Source organism: Triticum urartu, chromosome 2A (genome assembly GCF_056163025.1).
Source record: "Triticum urartu cultivar PI428250 chromosome 2A, HENAU_Tu73, whole genome shotgun sequence".
NCBI lineage: Eukaryota > Viridiplantae > Streptophyta > Magnoliopsida > Poales > Poaceae > Triticum > Triticum urartu.
This window is the reverse complement of record NC_141874.1, coordinates 417,719,835-417,743,451: the sequence shown is the minus strand read 5'-3', so window position 1 is coordinate 417,743,451 and position 23,617 is coordinate 417,719,835. Positions and strand designations below refer to the sequence as shown.

General features: G+C 45.6%; 1 protein-coding gene and 1 non-coding gene across 3 annotated transcripts; one reads left to right on the top strand and one right to left on the bottom strand.

Annotated features, from left to right (window-relative positions):
• The first annotated feature begins 17,323 nt into the window (after positions 1-17,323).
• On the top strand, positions 17,324-21,499 carry LOC125537598 (putative proline transporter 2). Its single transcript, XM_048700918.2, has 8 exons — positions 17,324-17,694; positions 18,249-18,462; positions 18,868-19,092; positions 19,590-19,684; positions 19,882-20,071; positions 20,214-20,338; positions 20,421-20,636; positions 20,731-21,499. Exons 1-8 carry the CDS (start codon positions 17,689-17,691, stop codon positions 21,109-21,111), a joined length of 1,452 nt encoding a protein of 483 aa, XP_048556875.1. The 5' UTR covers positions 17,324-17,688; the 3' UTR covers positions 21,112-21,499.
• Positions 21,500-21,721: 222 nt separating this feature from the next.
• On the bottom strand, positions 21,722-23,250 carry LOC125537599 (uncharacterized). Of its 2 annotated transcripts, none has more exons than XR_015616600.1 (2): positions 22,662-23,250; positions 21,722-22,369 (listed from the first exon to the last, which is right to left on the bottom strand). It is a non-coding gene; the product is annotated as an uncharacterized LOC125537599 (transcript). The 2 variants fall into 2 exon arrangements; XR_007295996.2 differs by lacking the exon at positions 22,662-23,250 and adding an exon at positions 22,476-22,618.
• Positions 23,251-23,617: the final 367 nt, after the last annotated feature.

Here is a 23,617-nt window from a genome sequence, read left to right as displayed (position 1 = left end):
TTTACCACTGCTTGCAAACTTCCACAATGGGGTAGTATAAGGGATCCTCGCAAATATGAATTTAGAGATTTTCTTGCTAACATAACTGTGGGAGAATCTAGAGATATTACACAAGCTACCATAGGGAGCATTCACTTTCCTACTATACATTATTTTGCTCTCTTCATAGGTAGATGCATTAATGGTAAAGATGAGGCATGTCATATGTGTGTCCCTGACCTCAGTATTCTTAGGAGTGCTGTGTTAGGAGATAAATCTTATAATTTGGGAGCCATTGTTGCACGTAGGTTGCATCTTAATAGATTTAATGGAGATTTCTTTGGAGGAATTTATGCAACCCGCATAGCTAATTTTCTTGGTGTAGCCATACGCGAAGATGATATTAAATTACCCCCTGCTTACCTAGACTTTAATGCTATGGTTCACCACCAGCTTGTCGAGAGGAATGAATCACCCCTCCAGTATCGACTAATCTTTGACAGACGCCGTGCTGCCCATATTACTCTCCCTGCTCCTGCCTTCTTTGATCATCAGGCAAAAGGAAGATATGTTATTACCGGAGAGGAGGCAGATGAGTACGAGAAGAGAGCGGAGGCCGCTCGTTGCCACCCTGCAGCTCAGGAGGCGATAGCCGCTGTATCTCAGTACGACCCCAGCTATTATTATGGATATCCGCCAGGCCAGCCGTGGCCATAGACCAACTTAGGCCAAAAGCCTAAGCTTGGGGAAGTACGTATTTCCCACCGACATTACATTTATGCTCACACACTCATTGCAAGATGTCGGTGCTCATACTTTTTCATTGTATCATCCATGCTAGTTTATTTTCTTTTTATGCTTTCTTTTTGTGTGTTTAATAAACCTTAAGAAAAAACCAAAAAAATTAGTTGTAGCTTCTAATTAGTTTACTTCCAATGCTTGTAGTAGTAATTAAAAAGAAAACCTAAAAAGATTCCCTGTTCTTCTTTTACTTATTGGGAGCTCTCCTGTGTAAATAGTTTTATTTCTTTTCTTTTCCTTGGGGTCGATAGGAGAAGACCTTAATTAAATTGTTGAAGTGGCTCTTGTATGCATAATTGTTGATCTGACAAAAGAGCCCATATTGCCTTGTCTTCTCCTGTTTATTGAATGCTTGCAGATTCCAGCTTAGTCCAATGCACATGCACTATTATTATTATTCACATCGTTCAGTCGTGCAAGTGAAAGACAATTATGACGATATATGATGGACTGACTGAGATGAGAAAAGCCGGTATGAACTCGACCTCTTTTGTTTTTGTAAATATGATTAGTTCATCGTTCCTGATTCAGCCTATTATGAATAAACTTGTTTGCAATGACAACTAGAGATCATAGTTTCTTGTGCCATGCTTGATTAGCTATGAGTTATAATGGTTTACCTTCCGTGCCAACATGCTATTAAAATGGTTGTGATGTGGTATGATAGGGTGGTATCCTCCTCTGAATGATTTAAGTGACTTGACTTGGCGCATGTTCACGCATGTAGTTGAAACAAAATCAACATAGCCTTCATGATATTTATGTTCATGGTGGATTATATCCTACTCATGCTTGCATTCGGTGTTGATTAATTTTAATGCATGTTCATGACTGTTGTCGCTCTCTAGCTGGTCGCTTCCCAGTCTTTTGCTAGCCTTCACCTGTACTAAGCGGGAATACTGCTTGTGCATCCAACTCCATAAACCCCAAAGTTATTCCACATGAGTCCACCGTACCTACCTATATACGGTATCTACTTGCCGTTCCAAGTAAATTTGTATGTACCAAACTCTAAACCTTCAAATAAATATCCTGTTTTGTATACTCGAATAGCTCATGTATCAACTAGGGCTGTCTGTATCTTCCATGTTAGGCGGGTTATTCTCAAGAGGAGTGGACTCCACTCCTCACTCACGAGAAAGTGGCTGGTCACCGGGATGCCCAGTCCCATGCTTTATGCAAACTAAATCAAAATAATTGCAAACAAAACTCCCCCTGGGACTCTTGTTAGTTGGAGGCACTCGTTGTTTCGAGCAAGCCATGGATTGATGCTTGTTGGTGGATGGGGGAGTATAAACTTTACCATTTTGTTTGGAAACCGCCTATAATGTGTGTAGCATGGAAGATACTGCCATCTCTTGGTTGTTATGTTGACAATGAAAGTATACCGCTCAAAATATTATTCACCTCTATTTCAAAACTGAGCTCTGGCACCTCTACAAATCCCTGCTTCCCTCTGCGAAGGGCCTATCTATTTACTTTTATGCCGAGTCATCATCCTCTTATTAAAAAGCACCAGTTGGAGAGCACCGCTGTCATTTGCATTCATTATTGTTAGTTTACATTGAATATGACTTGATTGGATCTCTTTTACCATGAATTACAATGTCTAGTCAGTCCTTGGTCTTTAAAGGTGCTCTGCATTTATGTTTTGCGGTCTCAGAAAGGGCTAGCGAGATACCATCTTGTTATATCATATTATGATTGTTTTGAGAAAGTGTTGTCATCTGAGATTTATTATTATTGCTCGCTAGTTGATTATGCTATTGATATGAGTAAACTTGAGACTTAAGCGTTATTGCGAATGTGGTTAGTTATAATCTTTGCTGAAAACTTGAATGCTGGCTTTACATATTTACAACAACAAGAGCAAACAGAGTTTGTAAAAGTTTTTCTTTATCACTTTCAGTTTGTCAACTGAATTGCTTGAGGACAAGCAAAGGTTTAAGCTTGGGGGAGTTGGTACGTCTCCGTCGTATCTACTTTTCCAAACACTTATGCCCTTGTTTTGGACTCTAACTTGCATGATTTGAATGGAACTAACCCGGGCTGACGATGTTTTCAGCAGAATTACCATGATGTTATTTATGTGCAGAAACAAAAGTTCTCGGAATGACCTAAAACATCACGGAGCAAATTTTTGGAAAATATAAAAAATACCTGCAAAAGATGAAGGCCAGGGGGCCCACCACCTGTCCACGAGGGTGGGGGGCGCGCCTGCCCCCCTAGGGCGTGCCCCCCTACCTCGTGGGTCCCCTGGAGCTCCTCCGACTCCAACTCCAACTCTATATATTGTGTTTCGAGGAGAAAAAAATCAGAGAGAAGAATTCATCGCGTTTTACGATAAGGAGCCGCCGCCAAGCCCTAAAACCTCTCGGGAGGGCTGATCTGGAGTCCGTTCGGGGCTCCGGAGAGGGGAATCCGTCGCCATCGTCATCATCAACCATCCTCCATCACCAATTTCATGATGCTCACCGCCGTGCGTGAGTAATTCCATCGTAGGCTTGCTGGACGGTGATGGGTTGGATGAGATTTATCATGTAATCGAGTTAGTTTTGTTAGGGTTTGATCCCTAGTACCCATTATGTTCTGAGATTGATGTTGCTATGACTTTGCTATGATTAATGCTTGTCACTAGGGCTCGAGTGCCATGATTTCAGATCTGAACCTATTATGTTTTCATCAATATATGAGAGTTCTTGATCCTATCTTGCAAGTCTATAGTCACCTATTATGTGTTATGATCCGTTAACCCCGAAGTGATAATAATCGGGATACTTACCGGTGATGACCGTAGTTTGAGGAGTTCATGTATTCACCATGTGTTAATGCTTTGTTCTGGTACTCTATTAAAAGGGGGCCTTAATATCCCTTAGTTTCCATAAGGACCCCGTTGCCACGGGAGGGTAGGACAAAAGATGTCATGCAAGTTCTTTTCCATAAGCACGTATGACCATATTCGGAATACATGCCTACATTACATTGATGAACTGGAGCTAGTTCTGTGTCACCCTAGGTTATGACTGTTACATGATGAACCGCATCCGGCATAATTCTCCATCACCGATCCATTGCCTACGAGCTTTCCATATATTGTTCTTTGCTTATTTACTTTCCCGTTGCTATTGCTATCATCACTACAAAATACCAAAACATTACTTCTACTACTGTTACCTTTTGCTACCATTACCACTACTATCATATTACTTTGCTACTAAATACTTTGCTGCAGATACTAAGTTTCCACGTGTGGTTGAATTGACAACTCAGCTGCTAATACTTGAGAATATTCTTTGGCTCCCCTTGTGTCGAATCAATAAATTTGGGTTGAATACTTTACCCCCAAAAACTGTTGCGATCCCCTATACTTGCGGGTTATCAGTTATGGAGGTGATAAAAGAGTTCGTCGTAAAGAGTTACATTAATACAAGCTTTTGACACCGATCTAGATGACTCTAAGTCTCGATCTAGATACATGTTGAAAGTGGGAGCAATTAGCAAAGAGTAGCTCTATGCAAAGCATTGTAGACATAGAAAATTTGCAAAATACATACGGCTCTGAATGTGGCAGACCCGTTGACTAAATTTCTCACAAGCAAAACATGACCACTCTTTGGGTGTAAATCACATAGCGATGTGAACTAGATTATCGACTCTAGTAAACCCTTTAGGTGTTAGTCATATGGAGATATGAACTAATCATATAAAGATGTGAACTATTGATGTTAAATCACATGACGATGTGAACTAGATTATTGACTCTAGTGCAAGTGGGAGACTGAAGGAAATATGCCCTAGAGGCAATAATAAAGTTGTTATTTATATTTCCTTATATCATGATAAATGTTTATTATTCATGCTAGAATTATATTAACCTGAAACTTAGTACATGTGTGAATACATAGACAAACACAGTGTCACTAGTATGCCTCTACTTGACTAGCTCGTTGATCAAAGATGGTTATGTTTCCTAGCCATAGACATGAGTTGTCATTTGATTAACGGGATCACATCATTAGAAGAATGATGTGATTGACTTAACCCATTCCGCTAGCTTAGCACTTGATCGTTTAGTTTGTTGCTATTGCTTTCTTCATGACTTATACATGTTCCTATGACTATGAGATTATGCAACTCCCGTTTACCGGAGGAACACTTTGTGTGCTACCAAACGTCACAACATAATTGGGTGATTATAAAGGTGCTCTACAGGTGTCTCCGAAGGTACTTGTTGAGTTGGCGTATTTCGAGATTAGGATTTGTCACTCCGATTATCGGAGAGGTATCTCTGGACCCACTCGGTAACGCACATCACTATAAGACTTGCAAGCATTGTAACTAATGAGTTAGTTGCGGGATGATGTATTACAGAACGAGTAAAGAGACTTGCCGGTAACGAGATTGAACTAGGTATTGAGATATCGGCGATCGAATCTCGGGCAAGTAACATACCGATGACAAAGGAAAAACGTATGTTGTTATGTGGTTTGACCGATAAAGATCTTCATAGAATATGTGGGAGCCAATATGAGCATCCAGGTTCCGCTATTGGTTATTGACCGCAGACGTGTCTCAGTCATGTCTGCATAGTTCTCGAACACGTAGGGTCCGCACGCTTAAAGTTCGGTGACGATCGGTATTATGAGTTTTTGTGTCTTGATGTACCGAAGGTAGTTCAGAGTCCCAAATGAGATCGGGGACATGACGAGGAGTCTCGAAATGGTCAAGATGTAAAGATCGATATATTAAACGACTATATTCGGACATCGGAAAGGTTCCGAGTGATTCGGGTATTTTTCGGAGTACCGGAGAGTTACGGGAATTCGCCGAGGAGTAGATGGGCCTTATTGGGCTTTTAGGGGAAAGATAGAGGAGAGGCTGCGCCCCCCCAAGGCCTAGTCTGAATTGGACTAGGGGGAGGGGCGGCGCCCCCTCCTTCCTTCTCTTCTCTTTTCCCTTTCCTTCTCTCCTACTCCTACTACTTGGAAGGGCTCCTAGTTCTACTAGGAAAGGGGGAATCCTACTCCCGGTGGGAGTAGGACTCCCCTAGGGCGCGCCATAGAGAGGGCCGGCCCTCTCCCTCCTCCACTCATTTATATACGGGGAGAGGGGCACCCCTTGGAGACATAACAATTGATCATTGTGTTGGGGAACGTAGTAATTTCAAAAAAATTCCTACGCACACGCAAGATCATGTGATGCATAGCAACGAGGGGGAGAGTCTGATCTACATACCCTTGTAGATCGCAACGGAAGCGTTGACACAACGTAGAGGAAGTAGTTGTACGTCTTCTTCCCGATCCGACCGATCCAAGCACCGTTACTCCGGCACCTCCGAGTTCTTAGCACACGTACAGCTCGATGACGATCCCCGGGCTCCGATCCAGCAAAGCTTCGGGGAGGAGTTCCGTCAGCACGACGGCGTGGTGACGATCTTGATGTTCTACCGACGCAGGGCTTCGCCTAAGCACTACAACGATATGATCGAGGTGGAATATGGTGGCAAGGGGCACCGCACACGGCTGAGGAACGATCTCAATGATCAACTAGTGTGTTTAGAGGTTCCCCCTGCCTCCATATATAAAGGAGCCAAGGGGGAGAGGTGCGCCGGCCAGGAGGAGGGCGCAGGAGGAGTCCTACTCCTACCGGGAGTAGGACTCCCCCCCCCCCAATCCTATTCCAACTAGGATTCCCAAGGGGGAAAGAGGGAGAGCGGTGGCCGGCCACCTCTCCTAGTCCTAACAGGACTAGGGGAGGGGGGGAGGCACGCAGCCCTTATGGGCAGCCCTTTCACCTTTCCACTAAGGCCCACTAAGGCCCATATGATTCCCGGGGGGTTCCGGTAACCTCCCGGTACTCTGGTAAAATCCCGATTTCACCCGGAACACTTCCGATGTCCAAACATAGGCTTCCAATATATCAATCTTTATGTCTCGACCATTTCGAGACTCCTCGTCATGTCCGTGATCACATCCGGGACTCCGAACAACCTTCGGTACATCAAAATGCATAAACTCATAATAACTGTCATCGTAACGTTAAGCGTGCGGACCCTACGGTTCGAGAACAATGTAGACATGACCGAGACACGTCTCAGGTCGATAACCAATAGCGGGACCTGGATGCCCATATTGGCTCCTACATATTCTATGAAGATCTTTATCGGTCAGACCGCATAACAACATACGTTGTTCCCTTTGTCATCGGTATGTTACTTGCCCGAGATTCGATCGTCGGTATCCAATACCTAGTTCAATATCGTTACCGGCAAGTCTCTTTACTCATTTCGTAATACATCATCTCACAACTACCATATTAGTTGTAATGCTTGCAAGGCTTATGTGGTGTGCATTACCGAGAGGGCCCAGAGATACCTCTCCGACAATCGGAGTGACAAAACCTAATCTCGAAATATGCCAACCCAACATGTACCATTGGAGACACCTGTAGTACTCCTTTATAATCACCCAGTTACGTTGTGACGTTTGGTAGTACCCAAAGTGTTCCTCCGGTAAACGGGAGTTGCATAATCTCATAGTTATAGGAACATGTATAAGTCATGAAGAAAGCAATAGCAACATACTAAACGATCGGGTGCTAAGCTAATGGAATGGGTCATGTCAATCAGATCATTCAACTAATGATGTGACCTCGTTAATCAAATAACAACTCATTTGTTCATGGTTAGGAAACATAACCATCTTTGATTAACGTGCTAGTCAAGTAGAGGCATATTAGTGACACTTTGTTTGTCTATGTATTCACACATGTATTATGTTTCCGGTTAATACAATTCTAGCATGAATAATAAACATTTATCATGATTATAAGGAAATAAATAATAACTTAATTATTGCCTCTAGGGCATATTTCCTTCAGTCTCCCACTTGCACTAGAGTCAATAATCTAGATTACACTGTAATGATTCTAACACCCATGGAGCCTTGGTGCTGATCATGTTTTGCTCGTGGAAGAGGCTTAGTCAACGGGTCTGCAACATTCAGATCCGTATGTATCTTGCAAATCTCTATGTCTCCCACCTGGACTAGATCCCGGATGGAATTGAAGCGTCTTTTGATGTGTTTGGTCCTTTTGTGAAATCTGGATTCCTTTGCCAAGGCAATTGCACCAGTATTGTCACAAAAGATTTTCATTGGACCCGATGCACTAGGTATGACACCTAGATCGGATATGAACTCCTCCATCCAGACTCCTTCGTTCGCTGCTTCCGAAGCAGCTATGTACTCCGCTTCACATGTAGATCCTGCTACGACGCTTTGTTTAGAACTGCACCAACTGACAGCTCCACCGTTTAATGTAAACACGTATCCGGTTTGCGATTTAGAATCGTCCGGATCAGTGTCAAAGCTTGCATCAACGTAACCTTTTACGGTGAGCTCTTTGTCACCTCCATATACGAGAAACATATCCTTAGTCCTTTTCAGGTATTTCAGGATGTTCTTGACCGCTGTCCAGTGATCCACTCCTGGATTACTTTGGTACCTCCCTGCTAAACTTATAGCAAGGCACACATCAGGTCTGGTACACAGCATTGCATACATGATAGATCCTATGGCTGATGCATAGGGAACATCTTTCATATTCTCTCTATCTTCTGCAGTGGTCGGGCATTGAGTCTTACTCAACTTCACACCTTGTAACACAGGAAAGATCCCTTTCTTTGCTTGATCCATTTTGAACTTCTTCAAAATCTTGTCAAGGTATGTGCTTTGTGAAAGTCCAATTAAGCGTCTTGATCTATCTCTATAGATCTTTATGCCTAATATGTAAGCAGCCTCACCGAGGTCTTTCATTGAAAAACTCTTATTCAAGTATCCCTTTATGCTATCCAGAAATTCTATATCATTTCCAATCAATAATATGTCATCCACATATAATATCAGAAATGCTACAGAGCTCCCACTCACTTTCTTGTAAATACAGGCTTCTCCGAAAGTCTGTATAAACCCAAATGCTTTGATCACACTATCAAAGCATTTATTCCAACTCCGAGAGGCTTGCACCAGTCCATAAATGGATCGCTGGAGCTTGCACACTTTGTTAGCTCCCTTTGGATCGACAAAACCTTCCGGTTGCATCATATACAACTCTTCTTCCAGAAATCCATTCAGGAATGCAGTTTTGACATCCATCTGTCAAATTTCATAATCATGAAATGCGGCAATTTCCAACATGATTCGGACGGACTTAAGCATCGCTACGGGTGAGAAGGTCTCATCGTAGTCAATCCCTTGAACTTGCCGAAAACCTTTCGCGACAAGTCGAGCTTTGTAGACAGTAACATTACCATCAGCGTCAATCTTCTTCTTGAAGATCCATTTATTCTCAATTGCTTGCCGATCATCGGGCAAGTCAACCAAAGTCCATACTTTGTTCTCATACATGGATCCCATCTCAGATTTCATGGCTTCTAGCCACTTTGCGGATCTGGGCTCACCATCGCTTCTTCATAGTTCGTAGGTTCATCATGATCTAGTAGCATGACTTTCAGAACAGGATTACCGTACCACTCTGGTGCGGATCTTACTCTGGTTGATCTATGAGGTTCAGTAGTATCTTGATCTGAAGTTTCATGATCATTATCATTAGCTTCCTCACTAACTGGTGTAGGTGTCACTGAAACAGTTTTCTGTGATGTGCTACTTTCCAGTAAGGGAGCAGGTACAGTTACCTCGTCAAGTTCTACTTTCCTCCCACTCACTTCTTTCGAGAGAAACTCCTTCTCTAGAAATGATCCATTCTTAGCAACGAATGTCTTGCCTTCGGATCTGTGATAGAAGGTGTACCCAACAGTCTCCTTTGGGTATCCTATGAAGACACATTTCTCCGATTTGGGTTCGAGCTTATCAGGTTGAAGCTTTTTCACATAAGCATTGCAGCCCCAAACTTTAAGAAACGACAACTTTAGTTTCTTGCCAAACCATAGTTCATAAGGTGTCGTCTCAACGGATTTTGACGGTGCCCTATTTAACGTGAATGCGGCCGTCTCTAAAGCATAACCCCAAAATGATAGCGGTAAATCTGTAAGAGACATCATAGATCGCACCATATCTAGTAAAGTATGATTACGACGTTCGGACACACCATTACGCTGTGGTGTTCCGGGTGGCGTGAGTTGCGAAACTATTCCACAGTTTTTCAAATGTACACCAAACTCGTAACTCAAATATTCTCCTCCACGATCAGATCATAGAAACTTTATTTTCTTGTTACGATGATTTTCAACTTCACTCTGAAATTCTTTGAACTTTTCAAATGTTTCAGATTTATGTTTCATTAAGTAGATATACCCATATTTGCTTAAATCATCTGTGAAGGTGAGAAAATAACGATATCCACCACGAGCCTCAATATTCATCGGACCACATACATTGGTATGTATGATTTCCAACAAATCTGTTGCTCTCTCCATAGTACCGGAGAACGGTGTTTTAGTCATCTTGCCCATGAGGCACGGTTCGCAAGTACCAAGTGATTCATAATCAAGTGGTTCCAAAAGTCCATCAGTATGGAGTTTCTTCATGCGCTTTACACCGATATGACCTAAACGACAGTGCCACAAATAAGTTGCACTTTCATTATCAACTCTGCATCTTTTGGCTTCAACATTATGAATATGTGTATTACTACTATCGAGATTCAATAAGAATAGACCACTCTTCAAGGGTGCATGACCATAAAAGATATTACTCATATAAATAGAACAACCATTATTCTCTGATTTAAATGAATAACCGTCTCGCATTAAACAAGATCCAGATATAATGTTCATGCTCAACGCTGGCACCAAATAACAATTATTTAGGTCTAATATTAATCCCGAAGGTAGATGTAGAGGTAGCGTGCCGACCGCGATCACATCGACTTTGGAACCGTTTCCCACGCGCATCGTCACCTCGTCCTTTGCCAGTGCCCGCTTATTCCGTAGTCCCTGTTTCGAGTTGCAAATATTAGCAACAGAACCAGTATCAAATACCCAGGTGCTACTGCGAGCTCTAGTAAGGTACACATCAATTACATGTATATCACATATACCTTTGTTCACCTTGCCATCCTTCTTATCCGCCAAATACTTGGGGCAGTTCTGCTTCCAGTGACCAGTCTGCTTGCAGTAGAAGCACTCAGTTTCAGGCTTAGGTCCAGACTTGGGTTTCTTCTCCTGAGCAGCAACTTGCTTGCTGTTCTTCTTGAAGTTCCCCTTCTTCTTCCCTTTGCCCTTTTTCTTGAAACTAGTGGTCTTGTTAACCATCAACACTTGATGCTCCTTCTTGATTTCTACCTCCGCAGCTTTCAGCATTGCGAAGAGCTCGGGAATAGTCTTGTTCATCCCTTGCATATTATAGTTCATCACGAAGCTCTTGTAGCTTGGTGGCAGTGATTGGAGAATTCTGTCAATGACACAATCATCTGGAAGATTAACTCCCAATTGAATCAAGTGATTATTATACCCAGACATTTTGAGTATATGCTCACTGACAGAACTGTTCTCCTCCATCTTGCAGCTATAGAATTTATTGGAGACTTCATATCTCTCAATCTGGGCATTTGCTTGAAATATTAACTTCAACTCCTGGAACATCTCATATGCTCCATGACGTTCAAAACGTCGTTGAAGTCCCGATTCTAAGCCGTAAAGCATGGCACACTGAACTATCGAGTAGTCATCAGCTTTGCTCTGCCAGACGTTCATAACATCTGGTGTTGCTCCAGCAGCAGGCCTGGCACCCAGCGGTGCTTCCAGGACGTAATTCTTCTGAGCAGCAATGAGGATAATCCTCAAGTTACGGACCCAGTCCGTATAATTGCTACCATCATCTTTCAACTTTGCTTTCTCAAGGAACGCATTAAAATTCAACGGAACAACAGCACGAGCCATCTATCTACAATCAACATAAACAAGCAAGATACTATCAGGGACTAAGTTCATGATAAATTTAAGTTCAATTAATCATATTACTTAAGAACTCCCACTTAGATAGGCATCCCTCTAATCTTCTAAGTGATTACGTGATCCAAATCAACTAAACCATAACCGATCATCACGTGAGATGGAGTAGTTTTCAATGGTGAACATCGTTATGTTGATCATATCTACTATATGATTCACGCTCAACCTTTCGGTCTCCGTGTTCCGAGGCCATATCTGCATATGCTAGGCTCGTCAAGTTTAACCTGAGTATTCTGCGTGTGCAAAACTGGCTTGCACCCGTTGTAGATGGACGTAGAGCTTATCACACCCGATCATCACGTGGTGTCTGGGCACGACGAACTTTGGCAACGGTGCATACTCAGGGAGAACACTTCTTGATAATTTTAGTGAGAGATCATCTTATAATGCTACCGTCAATCAAAGCAAGATAAGATGCATAAAAAGGATAAATATCACATGCAGTCAATATAAGTGATATGATATGGCCATCATCATATTGTGCTTGTGATCTCCATCTCCGAAGCGCCGTCATGATCACCATCGTCACCGGCGCGACACCTTGATCTCCGTCGTAGCATCGTTGTCGTCTCGCCAATCTTATGCTTCCACGACTATCGCTACCGTTTAGTAATAAAGTAAAGCATTACATCGCGATTGCATTGCATACAATAAAGCGACAACCATATGGCTCCTGCCAGTTGCCGATAACTCGGTTACAAAACATGATCATCTCAATACAAATCATGCCTTGACCATATCACATCACAACATGCCCTGCAAAAACAAGTTAGATGTCATCTACTTTGTTGTTGCAAGTTTTACGTGGCTGCTACGGGCTTAAGCAAGAACCAATCTCACCTACGCGTCAAAACCACAACGATAGTTTGTCAAATAGACTCCGTTTTAACCTTCGCAAGGACCGGGCGTAGCCATACTTGGTTCAACTAAAGTTGGAAAGACAGTCGCCCGCAAGCCATCTGTGTGCAAAGCACGTCGAGGGAACCGGTCTCGCGTAAGCGTACGCATAAGGTTGGTCCGGGTTGTCTCGTCCAACAATGCCGCCGAACCAAAATATGACATGCTGGTAGGCAGTATGACTTATATCGCCCACAACTCACTTGTGTTCTACTCGTGCATATAACATCAACATAAATAACCTAGGCTCGGATCCCACTGTTGGGGAACGTAGTAATTTCAAAAAATTTCCTACGCACACGCAAGATCATGTGATGCATAGCAACGAGGGGGAGAGTCTGATCTACATACCCTTGTAGATCGCAACGGAAGCGTTGACACAACGTAGAGGAAGTAGTTGTACGTCTTCTTCCCGATCCGACCGATCCAAGCACCGTTACTCCGGCACCTCCGAGTTCTTAGCACACGTACAGCTCGATGACGATCCCCGGGCTCCGATCCAGCAAAGCTTCGGGGAGGAGTTCCGTCAGCACGACGGCGTGGTGACGATCTTGATGTTCTACCGACGCAGGGCTTCGCCTAAGCACTACAACGATATGATCGAGGTGGAATATGGTGGCAAGGGGCACCGCACACGGCTGAGGAACGATCTCAATGATCAACTAGTGTGTTTAGAGGTGCCCCCTGCCTCCATATATAAAGGAGCCAAGGGGGAGAGGTGCGCCGGCCAGGAGGAGGGCGCAGGAGGAGTCCTACTCCTACCGGGAGTAGGACTCCCCCCCCCCCCCCCAATCCTATTCCAACTAGGATTCCCAAGGGGGAAAGAGGGAGAGCGGTGGCCGGCCACCTCTCCTAGTCCTAACAGGACTAGGGGAGGGGGGGAGGCACGCAGCCCTTATGGGCAGCCCTTTCACCTTTCCACTAAGGCCCACTAAGGCCCATATGATTCCCGGGGGGTTCCGGTAACCTCCCGGTACTCTGGTAAAATCCCGATTTCACCCGGAACACTTCCGATGTCCAAACATAGGCTTCCAATATATCAATCTTTATGTCTCGACCATTTCGAGACTCCTCGTCATGTCCGTGATCACATCCGGGACTCCGAACAACCTTCGGTACATCAAAATGCATAAACTCATAATAACTGTCATCGTAACGTTAAGCGTGCGGACCCTACGGTTCGAGAACAATGTAGACATGACCGAGACACGTCTCAGGTCGATAACCAATAGCGGGACCTGGATGCCCATATTGGCTCCTACATATCCTATGAAGATCTTTATCGGTCAGACCGCATAACAACATACGTTGTTCCCTTTGTCATCGGTATGTTACTTGCCCGAGATTCGATCGTCGGTATCCAATACCTAGTTCAATATCGTTACCGGCAAGTCTCTTTACTCATTTCGTAATACATCATCTCACAACTACCATATTAGTTGTAATGCTTGCAAGGCTTATGTGGTGTGCATTACCGAGAGGGCCCAGAGATACCTCTCCGACAATCGGAGTGACAAAACCTAATCTCGAAATATGCCAACCCAACATGTACCATTGGAGACACCTGTAGTACTCCTTTATAATCACCCAGTTACGTTGTGACGTTTGGTAGTACCCAAAGTGTTCCTCCGGTAAACGGGAGTTGCATAATCTCATAGTTATAGGAACATGTATAAGTCATGAAGAAAGCAATAGCAACATACTAAACGATCGGGTGCTAAGCTAATGGAATGGGTCATGTCAATCAGATCATTCAACTAATGATGTGACCTCGTTAATCAAATAACAACTCATTTGTTCATGGTTAGGAAACATAACCATCTTTGATTAACGTGCTAGTCAAGTAGAGGCATACTAGTGACACTTTGTTTGTCTATGTATTCACACATGTATTATGTTTCCGGTTAATACAATTCTAGCATGAATAATAAACATTTATCATGATTATAAGGAAATAAATAATAACTTTATTATTGCCTCTAGGGCATATTTCCTTCACACTGATCTCCTAGCCATGTGCGGTGCCCCCTCCACCATAATCCACCTCGATCATATCGTAGCGGTGATTAGGCGAAGCCCTGCGTCAGTAGCATCATCATCACCATCACCACGCCGTTGTGCTGACGAAAGTCTCCTGTGAAGCTTTGCTGGATCGGAGCTCGCGGGACGTCATCGAGTTGAACGTGTGCAGAACTCGGAGGTGCCGTGCGTTCGGTACTTGGATCGGTCGGATCATGAAGACGTACGACTATATCAACCGCGTTGTGCTAACGCTTCCGCATTCGGTCTACGAGGGTATGTGGACACACACTCCCCTCTCGTTGCTATGCATCACCATGATCCTGTGTGTGCGTAGGAAAATTTTGAAATTACTACGTTCCCCAACATGGTCATCAATGGACCGATGAACTCCGCATCCTCCCGGGATGCGATCTATGGAAAGTTCATCTCCTCTCGTGGTCGGCTGAACCGCCAAGCGGCGATGTCATAGGCTCATGAGGCGAGTTCGACTGTCTTGAATGTGTCGAGCCAGTAGCGACTACCGTCGCACTAGAACTCCACGCCGAACCGATCGGAGTCCTGCTGCCGCACGCCCTTGAAGGTTGACTTACTATTCGACTTGAGCTTTGGCGGCATGGCGGCGGCGGGGGTGTAGCGACGATGTAGGGGCAAGGCCGAGACGACAGATTGCGGTGGGGTGCTATGGTTGCGGCGTGGAGGCCTAATTTGGGCAGTTCGGCCATGACACGGTGACGAAGCGATGGTGGTGGACGGATTCGGTCGCTGCGGCCACGACGCAGCGACCAGATGACCGTGAAGGATAGATTTGGTTGGTGCGGCTGTGGTGGCGGTGTGTAGGTGGTGATGCATCGTGATGGGCACGAGCGGTGCCTAATTTGGTCGGTGCGGCGGGCAGCGTTGACAAACGTGGGCGGATTCGCCGGCGGGATGGGATTCAACAACTTTGGAGGCAGCGACATGGAGGTGGTGTGGCAACCGCGAAAGGATGGAGAGGGGAAAGTTCAGCGAAGCGGGTGGTAACGATGGACTTGGGCGGATCCGGCGGCGGGGCAGGATTCAACGACTTTGGAGGCGGCGACAGAGTGGAGGTGGTGCGTCAGTCCCGTAGGGATGGGGACGGGACAGTTCAGTGTGGCGCGTGGCAACAGCCGATGTAGGCGGATCCGATGACGACCTGGGATTCAACGACTTTGGAGGCGGCGGCGCGGAGGTGGTGCGACAACCACGCAGGGATGGGGAGGGGAAAGTTCAGTGAAGCAGGTGGTGACGACGGACTTAGGCGGATCCGACGGCGGGGTAGGATTCAACGGCTTTGGAGGCGGCGACGGCGCGGAGATGGTGTGTTGGTCACGCGGGGATGGAGAGGGGAAAGTTCAGTGTGGCGCGTGGCAACGGCCGATGTAGGCGGATCCAACGACGGCGTGGGATTCAACGTATTTGGAGGCGGCAGAGCGACATTCGCGCATGGATGGGGAGGGGAAAGTTCAGTGAAGCAGGTGGAAACGACGGACTTGGGCGGATCCGGCGGCGGGGTAGGATTCAACGGCTTTGGAGGCGGCGACGGCGCGGAGGTGGTGTGTTGGTCACGCGGGGAATGGAGGGGGGACTTCAGTGTGGCAGGTGGTAACAACCGATGTAGGCGGATCCGACGACAAGGTGGGATTCAACGGCTTTGGAGGCGGTGGCGGCGCGGAGGTGGTGCGGCAATCGCGCAGGGGTGGAGGTGGGAGTTCAGTGTGGCAGGTGGCAATGGCCGATGTAGGCGGATCCGGCAACAAGTGGGATTTAACAACTTTGGAGGCGGCGGCGGCACGGAGGTGGTGTGTCCGTCGCGCAGGGATGAGGGAGGGGAAAGTTCAGTTGCAACAATTAACATGGGTGTATCCGCGCGGGGGAGGGGGGGAGGGATTTGGCGACTTTGGAGGCGGCGGCACGATGGTGATGCCGGTCAGGCGGGAATAGGAAGGGAAACGTTCAATACGGTGGGTGGGTACCCGCGAGGCTGTTTTTTGTTTTGCAACAACAGTCGCAACACTTAGTGCTGTATTTTGCACCTGCCTTAAAATTAGAATCAGAGTAAAAAAGTTTGTAAGGGCATATACAATGGTTGATAAAATAGTTTTATCTTAAATCTTGCATGTAATTTAGAGATGACAAAAAAATATGTCTACAATGGGTCATCTCTTAGCTTTATCTTCAATAACTAGCTATTCCTTAAAATGTGGTAAGACATATTGTACTAAGAGATCATCTCTGGTCTTCTCTTAAATAAGAAAAGACAAGCCTTCTTTTATGATTTTCCTTTCCTCAACCTCATCATTTATCCTACGTGACATTGCTATAATAGAATCATTGTACATGCCCTAAGTAGGGCACCTGTGGAGCAGCATTTTTACCCCCCTTTTGCTCTAAAATGTGTTTATGCCCACCAAATGGAGATGCTCTAAGACGGGTTATGTGAAGTTGTAGGGAGATAATCCCTCTCTCGTAGATAGATAGATATAGATATGTTACGGTAAGTGATATTGGGATCTTTTCGCGGTAACAAACTAACCGCTTGCTGGTACGTTGCCAGAAAAATCGCGACCAACTAACAAATGAAGCAACTCGACTCGATCCTCCTCGTGGTCTTGATAAACAAACGGAGAGTCCAGTAGACGGGCACAACCTCCCTCCTCTTCTTCCTCCCTCGCCCCCTCCCCCTCCCCCTCCCCCTCGGCCTATTATATAGCACTAGCTACCTAGGTAGAGCCGCGGCGGTGCAGCACTAGCCAGCTACGGCGAGCGGTTGCTGCTGCCGCGGCCCTATTCTAATCTCAAGCCGCGGCCTCCTCTGCCACAGCTGCTGCCATCAATCATCATAGCCGGCACCGTCGGCGGAGAATTAAAGGGGTCGAGTTAGTGGGGAGGGGGAGGGGATCGATTCCATTCCCTTCTCTTTTTTTCTCTTCAGATTGAAATCAAAGGAGGAAGGCATTAATAACAAATCCAAAAGGAAGCCCCGCCCGGCTGCCTTTCACATGGATGTGAGTGGGGATTCTCTTTCTTTCATTCCCCCCTTTCCACTACTTTTACCAGATTACATAGTATAGATAGCTCGGCGCACAGAACGAACGAACCTATTCTGCTACAGAATCGGATGAATGGACTAATGCCTTTATTCTGACATGGATTGATCGCTTCAATAGTATAATAATAATAATACTAATTATTAGTATGTAATGTAAATAGCTGAATAGCAGGTGTTGTATTATAGATTTTTCATTCAGAAAGATTAGTTGTATTATTATTATTATTACTAATATTACTGATATTGCTGTTATTATTATTGTTGTGATCATTATTAATATTCTGACATGGAGTGCTACTTTAATTATTTTTCACAAAGTGTGCTATGGATCATGTGTAGTACCACAAAGGAGGAATTTAATAGATTATTAATATAGATATCCATGTTTTTCTTATGGATGTGGAGTGAAAAGGAGAAATTAATCAAGTTTTTCTCTCTTAGAAGAAAGAAAATCCCCAAATTCAGTTGTCGGATGCTACTTTTCTGACGTCTGCGGCTTCCTTTTTATAGGCCACCAAGCGGCAGCAGCAACAGCACGACGAGGAAGCACTCTCCAACTCTTCTCCTCCAGCTTCTTCTTCCTGGGCGTCAACCTCTTCCTCCTCTTGCTTGCCTGGCTCAGGGGACACAGACAGGGCGCCGCTGCTGCCCTGCAAGATGGCCGACGATGAAAAGGTCGACAGGGTTGACGTTTCTGATGATACGGCCCACCAGATTAGCGTTGGTAACCATTTCTACCTCACTCTTCCCTCCGTGATAACAACAAGGATAGCTCACCAAACTGGTTGTCGGCTATGTGTCTCTGATACTCCCTCTGCATCTTGATCACTCTGTTGCCATCAACTCAAATGCCTATCAATAGTATCTTCTGCTATCAAATTAATACCATGTTAACCCAACTGATTTCTGTAACGCTCCAAGGGTTTTTTACATTCATCATACTTTGATCATGAGAAGACATAAAATAAAAAAATAAATGCTGATTTAATCTGCATTTTAGGTGATGCCCCGTCTCACTGCTTCCTCTGATCAGGGTTCAGAACCTTAAAATGTTATGCGCATGAATCGTTTTCTTGCAGTTCTTGTATCTGTGACTAATTAACACACGAAAGATCCTGCTTGTTTTCAGATCCTTGGTATCAAGTTGGATTTGTCCTGACAACAGGGGTCAATAGTGCATATGTTCTTGGATACTCTGGGTCGATTATGGTCCCTTTGGGCTGGATTGGTGGAACATGCGGCTTGATCCTGGCTGCTGCAATCTCGATGTATGCAAATGCTCTGCTTGGTCGCCTTCATGAAGTTGGCGGGAAACGCCATATTAGATACAGAGATCTTGCTGGACATATATATGGTACATATTCATACACTCTTTCCCTGCATTCTAATGAGATAGACATAACGTTTAATAAACTGGAGTTTGCTCTATTTGATTTTGAGGACACCCATATGTCCTAGTTGTAGAGTGCATGTTGTGGTTGTTGAGGTTTGGGTCAAAGATACATAGTACCTCGTTCTAATCTACTACTCCCTCCATCCGGAAAAACTTGTCCCAAGCTTCTTTCTCAAATGGATGTATCTAGCACTAACTTGGTGCTAGATACATCCATTGGAGGGACAAGCTTTTTCGGACGGAGGGAGTACCTCTGTACCGGAATACTTGTAGCTGGGGGAAACTAGTACAAGCTCTCCCAACTACAAGTATTTTGGTACAGAGGGAGTACTTGTTTGCCATTTGGACACCACTTCCCTTTTTACCGCTCCAGTTGGGATTTTTTTTATCTGGATGGAATTCAAATGCAATTTGTTTGTCCCAACATAATTAGTCTACCTTTTTTTTGGTGATTACAGGAAGAAAAATGTATGCGCTTACATGGGCTCTGCAGTATATTAATCTTTTCATGATCAACACTGGCTTTATCATCTTAGCTGGCCAAGCACTGAAGGTATGAATAGCGTATCCACTAGCACCTAACTTAACCATTCTGGTTAAAATATCTGTATTCAAAACATTTTCTGGGAATCCATCTGTTGAATTTCTTTCCATGGAAAACAGTTAAATTGTTGATCTTATGTTGTGCGAAGTTACTTGTGATGTTTTGTCCTCCCAAGGCTTATTTGTGATGTGATTTCTTGTCTTCAGGCAATATACGTACTCTTTAGAGATGACGGGCTTCTCAAACTTCCCTACTGCATAGCATTATCTGGGTTTGTCTGTGCTCTTTTTGCATTTGGAATTCCTTACCTATCTGCTCTCCGAATTTGGTTGGGATTCTCCACTGTTTTCAGTCTCATCTATATCGTGATAGCATTTGTGCTGTCGCTTAGAGATGGTATTACCCTTTGCTGCCTTGTTCAGCTGTCTTGGCATATTTCGTACCATAATTTCGTATGCATTCTATTTGTTGACATACCATAAATATGCTTTAGGTTTCTTCAACATGACATTTTGTTTCATCACTTGATTTTTTCAAGGCATAACAGCACCTGCAAAAGATTACAGTATTCCTGGATCAGAGTCAACTAGAGTCTTCACTACGATAGGTGCTGTAGCAAATCTTGTATTTGCGTACAACACTGGAATGCTACCAGAAATTCAAGTGAGTCATTGTAATAGCACAGAAGGGTACCGACTAGTTTATGTGCCATCAGATTACCTTATGTGACTCATATACATTGCAGGCAACCATAAGGCCTCCTGTGGTCAAGAACATGGAGAAAGCTCTCTGGTTCCAATTCACTGTTGGTTCGTTGCCTCTGTATGCTGTGACCTTTATGGGATACTGGGCTTACGGATCGTCAACCTCGAGTTATCTACTGAATAGCGTCCATGGTCCAGCTTGGATAAAAGTTGTGGCAAATCTCTCTGCCTTTCTTCAGACTGTCATAGCATTACATGTAGGTCTACCTTCGTACTTCATAGTCCAAAAAGCAATCCATCTCAAAGTTGATATTTCCCCTCGCTGAACTAACATTTGAGTTTCTTTTCTAGATATTTGCAAGCCCAATGTATGAGTACTTGGACACAAGATTCGGCAGCGGACACGGTGGGCCTTTTGCAATCCATAATGTTGTGTTCAGAGTTGGTGTGAGAGGAGGCTACCTGACTGTGAACACATTGGTGGCTGCGATGCTCCCGTTCCTTGGCGACTTCATGAGCCTGACCGGCGCCCTGAGCACATTCCCCCTCACGTTCGTTCTTGCGAACCACATGTACCTGATGGTGAAGGGGCCCAAACTTTCTGCCTTCCAGAAAGGTTGGCACTGGCTGAATGTTGTTGGGTTCAGCTTGTTGTCGGTCACGGCTGCAGCCGCCGCGCTCAGGCTTATCATACTGGATTCCAGTACCTACCACTTATTTGCTGATATGTGAGGCCAATTTCTAGTCAGCTCTAGATTTTCATATATTATAGGATGGGTTAGGTCAATAGAGTATTTTACACGCTCGTTATTGAGATAAAATAGCATCAGTGAACGAAGTATTCCTGTATGTGTGGCTGCCTAAACATTGCCCGAAAGTCTGAAATATCTATTTGGATAAGCTTTTGTCAGCACCGCTACTTTGGACATGGGGGCGGCGCAGCCATAAGCTGAAGGAAAAGGCTCCAACTGCCCTGCTGGCTAGCCAAGCTGTTTGGGTCTTAGGTGTGCATTAAGTTCATTGAGCATTGGGCTAGGTGTGTGTGTGGGTCAGCCCAGTGCGGCCTGCAGAGAGTTGTCGAGCGGAGTTATAAGCTCTTTTTAATAGTTTGGATTGCTTACCACGTGTGTCACATGTTAGCGGTGTTATAAGCTGTGGTTTCACTAAAAATAATAATTATAAGCTCTGTTATCTCTCCTACATAAAAAAATAAGTAGTGTTCTAGTTTAGCTCCTCTTCGTCTGACCTCCCTCTCACGTTTTCTTGCTACGTCCCTCCATGGAAATATTTATCTTACTTTCACGGAGTGAATTGCAAAAAACCATCACATTTAGGGTATTGATTGCAGAAAACTATCTAGTCTTTAATTTTGTCCAAAAATCACCGTGTTTCTAGTAAACTTTTTTGCAAATTCCACTGATACGGTGATTTGTCTCATTTAACAACATTCTGACAAGTGGGGCCAGATTGTAAGAGCAAAAAATTTACACACACACCCCTTGATCTAAAACAGAAAAGCAATCAGCCCCTCACCCCTGCGCAGAGGCGCGCTGGGCGTCGGGTTCCTGGCCTCCACCGCGCTGCTTTGCCTGGGACGCCGGAGCGATGCGCTGGGCTGACGGTGGGCGGAGGCGCGCTGGGCCACAGGAGGAGGCGTGCTCGCGCTGGGCCGGGGATGCTGGAGCGACGACGAGCAGCAGCAGCCGCGGGCGGCGGTGTCCTAGCGCACGATGCCTTCGTGTCCGCGTGGCTGGGCTTCTGTAGATCGGGCCGGTGGCGGCGTCTCGGCGAGCGGCGGCGGCATCCTGGGGCACGATGCCTCTGCATCCGACCGTGTGATGCAGGAATGGAGCTCGAGCTTTGACCTCCTCCATTTGGGGCGGGAAAAAAACCCTCGGATTTGGCGGCGGGGGAATCGAGGGGGAGGAAGGCGCGTCCGTGAAGCACACCCCCTGTGCGGGCGTCGAGCTCGCGTTCGTCCTCGGAGCTCCTGCAGCAGGAAACCAACGGAAATGTCATGCTGCTGCCGCTGCTGGTGCTCGACCACGCGCCTAGGGAAATGCCTAGCGCCAAGGACCTCCCGCCCCCGCTACTACCACAGCCACGCCGCGGCCCCTGCCTGCCTCCCCCCCGCGCGCGTCGGCAAGCAGCTGCCCCGCTCGCTCCGCTAGAGCGCGCTGCCGGCCCCGCTCGTGCGCGCTTGCGCTTGCTCTGACCTGCCTCGCCGGCCTGCGCCGGCCGGCCCTATGCGCGGAGGGAGAGGGAGGAGGTGATGGGCTCACCTGGTAGTGGAGCCGCCGGACGCGCCGCCGCGGGAGGCCGCGGGATGGGGGGGCGATTGCTTTTTCATTTTTTGAATAAGGGTATTTTTGTGAAATCCAGGGAGTTGTGTGTCAACTTTTTACCAAATCATCTCCTTACAATCCGGCCCCACTTATTAGAAAGTAATCAATCAGGCTAAATCATCTGATCAGTGCAATTTGCAAAAAGTTTACTAGAAACGCGGTGATTTTTGCACAAAATTAGGGACTAGGTGGTTTTCTGCAATCGATGCCCCAAATGTGGTGGTTTTTTGCAATTCATCTACTTTCACGTTCCACTATGCAGCCTTGTAACTGCACTGTTCGTTGCCCTCCTCTTCTCGATCACCGGTGGTGTCCTCATCATCGTGCTCTATACCACCTTCCGCATCCGGAATAACCCGGAGTTTGCATCCGACGCCGGAGAGAACAAGGAAGAGAAGGGCATGGGGTTGTGGACTCGTGGTGGTGAAGAATGAGGACAACGTTGTTGAGCTCCATGGACACGACTCCGACCAAGTCCTAAGAGTATCTCCAACCGGATTGGGAAAATATGACCCCGTATATGTCCGCAGACGCGTCAACGAATAGGGGCCAACATGCCCTCATTGGTCCGCCAAGGCAACCAGACCCCCCAACCCATTTGCAAACCCTCATTTCCATACAACCTTGTGCAATGTAGTACATGGTACAAAGATAAAACGAGATATAGAAAAAGGAAACTACCCAAATCATGACGCCAAGGAACCCTTTGCCGGAGTCGTCAACCTCCTGGTCATCGGCGACGTCTCCTCCTCCTTGTATGCGAAGAGCGGTTCCCGCCTCACATCGTGGATGTTTGCTGTCGCTACTCTCTGTAGAGTTGTTGGGCTTCCCTGAAGAGGAAGTGTGAAGTACTATAGTAGCAGATAGTATTTTTCTCAGTTAAGAACCAAGGT

What these genes read in the sequence shown, in the direction of transcription:
- LOC125537598 (XM_048700918.2), top strand. An exon ending in TCTTGCTGGACATATATATG is followed by an intron (nt 19,093 to 19,589) that starts GTACATATTCAT and finishes TGGTGATTACAG; the next exon opens with GAAGAAAAATGTATGCGCTT. An exon ending in TGTGCTGTCGCTTAGAGATG is followed by an intron (nt 20,072 to 20,213) that starts GTATTACCCTTT and finishes GATTTTTTCAAG; the next exon opens with GCATAACAGCACCTGCAAAA.